The sequence below is a fragment of the Loxodonta africana genome, chromosome X, assembly GCF_030014295.1.
Source record: "Loxodonta africana isolate mLoxAfr1 chromosome X, mLoxAfr1.hap2, whole genome shotgun sequence".
In the NCBI taxonomy this organism is placed as follows: Eukaryota; Metazoa; Chordata; class Mammalia; order Proboscidea; family Elephantidae; genus Loxodonta; species Loxodonta africana.
In genome coordinates this window covers 124,148,356-124,157,528 of record NC_087369.1, presented here as the reverse complement: position 1 = coordinate 124,157,528, position 9,173 = coordinate 124,148,356, and the positions used below count along the sequence as shown (strand labels likewise).

Sequence of the window (9,173 nt, the reverse complement as noted above, 5' to 3'; positions counted from 1 at the left end):
TGGAAGCTTACCAACTGCGAATAGCTGAGAGCTGGTGCATTCTGTTACGTGATCTATACCAGGAGAAAATAACCTATATGTTAAACCTGGCCCTTTAACACACAAGATACCATTTCTAAATCAAATTATCTCCCACTAGCTAGAATGATCAAATAGGTTATTCCAATTGTGGGTTCACCAAAGCTGTTTCTGTAGAAAACCCCAATAGATGCATAGAACTAGCCAATTTTAAATATACTTCGTGATGCTTAATGTTTAATTTTCATTTGTTAAAGAATCATAATTAAAGAATAACTCTCCAGACCTTTCTGGTACAACCCCAAACTTGTTACAAGTAACAAATTGGAAAACGTGAAATGTACACCATCCTGAAACAAATCAAGATCTACAAATCACCTACTATGACAGAATTGACAATACCCCCATGAAAAGAGCACCATTGTGAAGATATAACAGAGGCCAGAGTACACAACTAATTAACAGAAAAAAATGACACGCTACCCAAAGAGTTATCTATCCTGTGTCTACCAGAGAGCCTTCTTAGGTTACACTGCGAGCCACCAGCCACTGCTAGTTTCCCTCTACTCTCAGCTCCATGGAAACCAAAAGGTTGTCATGGTAGCTGTTATAAAGGAAAAGGGAGTGAGAAGATGCTGACAACACTGTTTGTTCCCTAACAAGGTGTAAGACCAAGTGCCCCCTTTGTTTACACAGATACTATGTTCTCTTATGCTGTAAGTAGGGTTGGCTGAGTTAGGGCTTAAATAGACCATCACCATAGGGGTCAGTGCTCTCTTTCTGTGGGTGAAAGATCCTTGCTTTGACCCCCTTCTCCCAGCTGCAATAGGCAGATTTGGGCACACGCTCTTAGTGTTTTGCTGGCATTCTTTTTTCTTCTATCTTCAGCGGTAATAGGGAGACAGTAGTGAGTTCTTTGTTTTGTACACCAAGGAGAATATATTTGGCCCCTATAGATGGCAAGGGAACCAAGTAATTTCCTCCTCTCTACCTGAGCATCTTTCTTTCCACTTAGTTTGCCATCAGTGGAAGTGCCCTGTGAGAAGAAAGCACTTCCTGGTCCTCAGGAGATGCTTGAAAATGCAATTAGAGCCTCCATTTCTTCGTGACTTGCAGTTGGGGAGTCATCTTCTTAGGCGTTTCCCATTTCCAACAGGAACCAGCTGTGAAGCAAAATTTCTAAAAGAGGTACATAAGAGGGGAGAGTCCACAGAGAGACATTAGTCACCGCAAGACTCTCCTTTCTTGTTACACTCATCAAGTAAGAAGAGGGCCAGTCAGTGGCAAAGGCAAAGAGTTAAGGTGGGAGACGCAGCATTGTAGGCTGTGTGGTTAGAGCCTCGCTGTTAGAGGAAGGGAGGTTTCTACAGGAGATCAGAACTTGGTGCCTCGGCCCATGAGTTTGAGGACGGCAAAGTTGTAAGTGGCAGCAATCATGAAGGTGAGCTGTAGGGAACAGAAGAAATAATATGAGTGAGAGGAACAAGAAAGGACAGATATTAAAAAAAAAAGGACAGATATAAAATCATAACCAAAGGAAAAACAAGCCCTCGGCAAAGCTTTCTCCCTATATACTTGACTAGAAGTCCTCTCTGAGATATTGCCTTCCCATTGCTCAGGCCCAGAGAATCAGCTCAACAAGGACCTACTCCACACATATGCTCAGTCTAGCACTGAGTTTTCCTTAGGTAACTGAACAGTACATGGGCTCTGCCATCGCCTTGTCCACAGGTCTGAGTGACCTGGAGTCATTGGGTACTTGTTGTAGACACACAGCCACACTGTACAGGACAGCCCTCTTCTGCTTAATGCATCAATTTATTTTCCAAGGTAAGAAGCTACACAGCTCTGTATAAAAGCCCAAGCAGTAGGGACCAGGAGTTCTGCAAGCTCATCCTTGTCCTGTCATTGGCTTATTGAATGGTTTCAGATAAGCTGCTTCATCTTTCAGTGCCTTGGGTTTTTAATCTGCACAATGAGTGTATTACATTGACACTGTGCTGTAACGTCATCAGTAGGATCTGGGACTTAGGATTGCATTATAGGTAACAACGATTCCAATAATGTTAGGAAGTCTTTCCAGTATTTTCATGAGAGTAACTAAGTTCCTTGGAGAGGGTCCAAGAGAGACCCATATTTCCAGTGTATCACATTCCAAGTTATAGCAAATCATGTTTAGCGATGTTCCAGTGTTCTTGTCTGATCTGACCACGATGTGCCAAGAATTAACTATAATTTATGACAGCAAAGCACCAGGCAATATTACAAACTCTTTCAATGCTAAATATTCTGATTCATGACAATGAATCTCTCGCCTCCTCTTTCCTCACACCATTTTTCTTTCCTGTTCCTATCTAATTTCTGCAGGTTTTCTGCCTTTACAACTCAAACCCCTCGGAGAAGCAGTTTCGACACTTTTTGCTGTCTCCTCGCAATAGCTTCTCTCCAGCGTTCCAAGGTTGAAAGGAGCCTATCTTCTTGTCTTTCAGCATAGCTGTACCCAAGCTACTTCAGGACCACTTATCTGCCAAGGTCATTCAAAGACAACTCACCAGGGAAACCAGTGTGGCTGCGGCCCCCACAAACGCAGCAATGAACAGGTGGAAGGTCATTTGGAACTGCAAGAAAAGGCAAGAAGGAAAACTGTCGCAACAGTAAAGATATGCTCTGCTATAGATCATGAATGCAGCTTTCTAAATGTGTTGATATCTTTCCTGGGTGTCCACTCTGCATCTCTAACTAATCTGTTACTTCTCGGAGTGCATGCCTCTCATTCCTCAATGTACATCACAGCACCAACGCAGAACACTCATAAAATAAGTGTAGTCTTCCCGAAAAATCAACTGCTTCCTTACAGTCTTGCTCAGGGTCCCATTTTTAAAGTCAACATTTTGCTTCCAAGGAGTAGTTTACTACCTTGCTCCCCAGGATTTACTTTTATCCCTCAGCCTCATCTGTGTGTGACATCTGTTTTCAAGGCAGAATTTCCTTTTTCAAAAAAAAAATTTTTTTTTAAATCTGTTGGTAGAGGTTAAGCAATTCCAAAATGGAAAGTGTTTTGTAAAACCCAAGAGTGTCTCTGTGTACAGCCCATTTTCTTGATAATTTTTTTTTTTTAACTAAAAGAAAGAAAATCTTCATTTGGGGAATTTTGCCATTAAACTCTATCTTTGCCTAAGGCAACCAATTTCTTTTTTAAGGGCGGGGGGTGGGTAGTTTTTGAATGGAAGCCTTTCTATGCCGCTTTAGGATACGTAGATACTTTACTATCTTTATTCATTGGCTCAAGCATAGTCAGCCAATATTTTGTAGAAGGCAACCTGGTAACTCAAAACCCAGCAAAGAGGAACTGTGGTCTTTAAAATTGAAGGTCATAAGTAGGAATTTGTATGGTACTAACCATTCCATTGGAAACCCTGGTGGCATAGTGGTTAAGTGGTTAAGGGTCAGCAGTTCGAATCCACCAGGCACTCCTTGGAAACTCTATGGGGCAGTTCTTCTCTGTCCTATAGGGTCGCTATAAGTCGGAATCGACTCGACAGCACTGGGTTTGGTTTTTTTTGGAACCATTCCATTGCAAAATAACTCAAATAGCCCACTCACCTCAGCTGTTTTGCAGATGGACAGAAGGTTGGAGCCACACACCTTGCCAGGGAAAGCGTTCCATGGGAGAACACCTAAGCAAGACACACAAATTCACCAGGCAAGCTTGATGGAGTCATGGGGCTACATCGAGACTTTCCCCCAGAGCCCTCCTTCCATCTTTAATCATCCTGGCTGAAAAGTTGGAGCCTACGAATAATCAGGATCCCATTCTCTAAAGGAGATTTACAGAAATGAGAAAGTGTTATGGGAAAGTTGTGAAATCTTGCAGTTGTTATTGAAATGTGCTGCTTCTGGGTTGGGAACAGCAGACAACTAGAGTGGATCAGTTATTCAGCCAAGAAAACTCCCAGCACTTCCACGAAGTTATCTTACCAGGGGAGAAACCTCTCCAGTTTCAGTGGAGAAGGATCAATAAACTAAGGCCCAGGCACTTCTCGTCTTATTTTTTCCCTATATCCACCACCCTCTTTACCTTGGAAAAGAACCAAATATATAATGCTTCCACAGGGCATGGAGGAGCCAAGGCACCCATACCCTAACTCACCATACATTCTGGCATCAGCACAGAGACTGCCTATGCTGGCAGAAGTCTTGCTGGGGGAGGCAATAGACTGGCAGGTGGTCCAGGTGTTGAAGTAAATGTACACAGGCACAGCAGAGCAGGCAAACACCAGGAGCCACACAATGGTCAGGGCATAGGTGATGCCCACAAACTAAAATGATTGACATGGGGTGGTTAGAGATCAACATCAGCCTGCAGATGTTGAAACACAAATTGGGAGATCCTGGAGTGGTATGTGCCAGACACGAAACCAGATTCCAGAGATCTCCACCAACTGAAATTAGTGAACAGGGCAACACTGCCAAGTGTCATTGGCAGTATCTCCTAGAGAATTGGCCCCAAGTGTGACAGAGGGTGGGGGGGAGTGGGTGGGGGTTGGAGTGAGATGGATCCCTGGGTTAGAGAGGCTTCAGGGGATTTTCCGGCCAGATAAGGTGTAAAGAAAACAAAACAGATCTTGAAAGAAAGTCGTGCCATTTCATGCCTTAGGCTGAGCTTAGAAAATGTTCCTTGTCAGAGGACTTTTGGTCCCTAGCCATTGAACAAAGCCAAATGGAGATTTAAATTTCAGATCCAAAAACCTTTCTAAGCCAACTGCTGGCCACAAAATAAAAGACATCGCCACAACCTACACATGTTCAGCCCCCAAAGGATCAATAACTCTAGAGATTGAAAAACAACGTGCCTTGCTAGAAGCACGACCAGCCCTTGGATGAGGTTAAATATGCCGACTTCCTCTAGTTCTGTCTGGGACCTCTAACCGTGTATGATCCCAGAATATTGTGAATTTCATCTTGGAGTCAATTATTTCATTTACATTAAATCAGGTCAGATACCAAGATCTCAGTTCCATGGGTAGCATTTTAGACTCTTGTGCAGTCAGGTCCACTCTTGTGGTCCTTGCCAGAAGGAGCATAACAGGATACCAACAGATGGCTTAGAAATGGTCTGATTGTATAAAGCATACCACAAAACTCTTTTTATTTTGCGATAGAATTTTCTAGGGAATCTTTGAGGTGAAGCTAAGCCAGCTGGGCACCACGTTCTTCCTGACCTTCTCGTTCGGCTGTAACCATCACTTCCTCACTCAAAAGCTAGGCCCCTAGAGAGGACCCAGCCTTGGGTGAGAGTGAGGCCACAGACTCACGCCCATTCATCCCCCACCCCTTGTTATTGCCACAAAATCCTGAGGATGATCACCTTGTCGGGATGTCCTAGCCATTTTCCCAAACAATGACACACCCGCTCCAAAGAATGAGCTTGATGTTGGCCTCTGGAACCCCTCCCCTTCTGGCCCCCTGTTACCGTTGCGCTCAGGCCCTTGCCGCAGATGGTAGTCTTGTAGTCGCCAAAGATCTGCCTGACTGCGCCGGTGGTGTAGAAGCCCTCAGCCAGCAGGAGGGCCCCATAAAGGAAGAAGAAAGAGGCAGTTCCATAGATGACATACTGGAAGGCATGGATCCTGTATTGACAGATAGACAAAAAAGACCAGAGAATCTTATTAATTGAGGATCCAGTTTCCTCTTCCACATAAGTGAGGTAGACACCTGAGTGAGCACTTTAACAAGGCTAGGGATTCTTTAGAAGAATATCTAGGGTTCCTTCTTCCATGCTTCTACCTTATCTTTACTAGAGTAAAGGAAGACAGGGAGCATGTGGCCAGGAGCACATGCTCCTCCACCCATGTCTTGCTTACTCTGTGACCTGAAGAACTGGGATCCTACTCTCCTTGCCTGACCCTTCAGAGATGCTACCTCAGAGGTGAGATGAGAGAGGAGTTAGACAAGAAGGCACAGAAGTATAACTTGCCCTAGGAACGGGACAGGCTTAGTACTGGGCCTGAGAAGACTCAAGCAGTGTCAAATCAAAAGCAACAATTCCACTCTGCCCAGTCATTGTGGCTCCCTGAATTCTCCATACCTACCATTGCAGAGGCTCCAACTCAATCAATATTAACCACACCTAGCACTGGGTTTGGTTTGGTTTAGCACAAGTTAGATGGAAACATGTGTGAGAAAACAAGGAGGGGGTCCAGAGTGGGCTGGCAAGCAGGCAGAATCCCCCTTTCTGAGTCTGGTACTACCCCTTCGTCTAGGGAGGCAGATATGGCAGAAGTGGGAAGATTCTGAATCCTGTCTGGCTCTACACCAATCCCCTAGTATTCACTAAGATACTAACGAGTTCTGTATCTCCAGGAAGGAGAGAGGGAAGAAGAGGTGGGTTTGTGTGGGAGGACAAGTACTTACACATTGATGAGATACTCATAGTCCTGGTAATTTTTAGAGAAGTAGGTCTCAATTAGCTTTTCTGTGCCAGTGAGTGCTTCATGTCCACAGCCACAGAACAGTGCCACCCCGAAGAAACACAATCCAGTGGCCACCAAGGAAGCAAAGGGGGCCCCTACCAGACATCTTGCACAGCACTCTAACAAGCCTGGAGAAGAAAGAGAGGAAACAGTCAGGGAGGTACAATAGGTAGCTTATGCCATCCATGCCACTCTGCTGCACCACTCAGCCTTGTGCTCACAAACACGGCTAGAGTGCTCACTCCAGGGTCTAAACTCAGGTGAGTCTAGAGGGTTGGGCTTTTGGAATCTGGGATTAACCCAGAATCCTTATTTTATTCCATTATTGAAGATAAATTCTTTAATTCTCAGAATTTGTTTTTTATAATTCAGTAATTCAAGTAGCAAGCTAGAGAGATTATGCAATCAGTTCCTCCTTTCTTATCGCCCTGCTTTGTTTGTTTGCTTGCTTGCTTGCTTTGTTTGTTTTGTTCATTCAGCAACTACTTATCGTGTACTTACTAGGTGCCCAGCATCGTGCTAGATGTTATGCGGGATATGAAGACACAGAAGATATAGGCTCTGCCATCTGGGAGTTTTTTGTTTACTAGGGAAGAATTAGCTATGTAGACTTAATGTTTACAACTAACAATTTCAGGCAGCCAAGGAAGTGGTAACGGAAGGTAAAATGCATGTGAAGCTCCAGGAAGGGATGAGTGTGGGCTAGAGATGTTGGTCTTGTCAGCCAGGATCTGAGTCTTGAGGGGCATTCCAGGTGAGGAAAACTTTGGAAATTCTGTACTTCTGAATATTCCTGAACATTTTGTGTATTTTTTCAAGAAATGCTAGATTCTTCTGAGTCTAGCAGTGCAAAGAGAAGAGGGTACTGGCAGAGGGCAGGAGACGCTAATGGGAAAGAATACTATTATTCACAATAATAAAAATGCAGGCTTAATGATTTTTTGGACACTCTGTACGGCTGCTTTGTGCCCCTATTTTGCAGCTTAGCCAATGTCCCCACCCTCAGTCCCATAGCAAGGTTCTGTAAAAACAGCTACAAAGAGACTTTATACAAAGTCAGCAAAGCATGAAACATCCTTCTGGCATGAGGAAAACTCACCAGGGCCTGGGAACACAGGTGTCTTAAATTGCTAAGATGCTTGAGAACCCCAAACTTGGTACCCAAGCCTCCATGCCGGTGTTGCTGAGAAACAGGAAAGGTATATACGAAGTCACAGACTCTGACAGCAGCTCTGCCCCACGTACTAGCCCCTATACTCTAAGGTGCCACATGGAATGAAACTTAGCAAATGTCAAGTAGATGACTGACTAGATGGGAAAAAGGATGGCTTCCTCCTGCCTCTTGGGCAGATCCCTAAAAGGTGGAAGGAATGAAATGTTAAGCTCTTTATATATATATATATACACACATATATATATATATATATATACATATACACACACACACACACACACACTGGTAGCGCAGTGGTTAAATGCTACAGCTGCTAACCAAAGGGTCGGCAGTTCAAATCCACCAGGTGCTCCTTGGAAACTCTATGGGGCAGTTCTACTGTGTCCTATAGGGTCACTATGAGTCGGAATAGACTCAACGGCAGTGGGTTTGGTTTTTCTTTGGTTTATATATATATATATATATATAAGAAAAAAAATACATATATATATATATACACACTCTGTCCTATAGGGTCACTGTGAGTCAGAATTGACTCGACGGCAATGGGTTTGGTTTGATTTGTATGCATGGTATATATATACACACACGCATATGTAATCAGTAAATGGAGCCCTGGTGGTACAGTGGTTAAGAGCTTGGCTGCTAACCAAAAAGTCAGCAGTTCAAATCTACCAGCCACTCCTTGGAAACCCTATGGGGCAGTTCTACTCTGTCCTATAGCGTCGCTATGAGTCGGAATCAACTTGACGGCAACAGGTTTGGTTTACCAGTTTTTAATCAGTAAATGTGCTGGGAATCTGCAACTTTGGAATAAGCATGTTGTGACTCTTTGTAGAGTCCTTTGCCTGACCTTCTTAATTCTAGGACAGTTTCTTTTTAGCCCTGAGTACATGAGCACCTGGAGCCCTGGTAGCATAGTGGTTAAGAGCTCGGCTGCTAACCAAAAGGATGACAGTTCAAATCCACCAGCCACTCCTTGGAAACCCTATGGGGCAGTTCTACTCTGTCCTATAGGGTAACTATAAGTCGAAATCGACTCAATGGCATTGGGTTTGGTTTTGTTTTTTTGACATGAGCACCTGGTGACTTGCATGGCTGAATTGTATCAATATGAACAGTTTTGAGGGACAAAATTATCTCTATCATGGGAAAGTTGAGGTACAGGCTTTTGGCTCTGTTCCCAGAGTCACAAAATTGGTAAGTCTTATTATCCACCGTCCCCCATAATGACAGCCCTTCCCTGGACCTCAAAGAGTCTTTTCTTCAAAGATGCTTATATGTCACACCAGAGATGAAGCCCCAAGTCAACCAAAGAAAGTAGCTAACATTTACAGCAGAACTGAATACCTTTCTTTTTCCGAGAACTGAAGCCCTGCTGTCAGAAAACTTGACCTCAGTGGGAAGCAATCCATTTGTTGCTGTGTGCTGTAAGTGGAGGCTGAGTTTACTCAGCATGAACTTTGCAAGAGACTGTCATCAGAGCTGGCCCATAATGTGTCTGGGCG

At 44.0% G+C, this 9,173-nt stretch overlaps 1 protein-coding gene across 1 annotated transcript; it reads right to left on the bottom strand.

Annotated features, from left to right (window-relative positions):
* Positions 1 to 1,331: 1,331 nt before the first annotated feature.
* On the bottom strand, positions 1,332 to 7,664 carry PLP1 (proteolipid protein 1). Its single transcript, XM_064278467.1, has 7 exons — positions 7,646 to 7,664; positions 6,433 to 6,664; positions 5,492 to 5,648; positions 4,169 to 4,337; positions 3,622 to 3,695; positions 2,571 to 2,636; positions 1,332 to 1,464 (listed from the first exon to the last, which is right to left on the bottom strand). The coding sequence occupies exons 1-7, from the start codon at positions 7,662 to 7,664 to the stop codon at positions 1,393 to 1,395; spliced, it is 789 nt and encodes a 262-aa protein (XP_064134537.1). The 3' UTR covers positions 1,332 to 1,392.
* Positions 7,665 to 9,173: the final 1,509 nt, after the last annotated feature.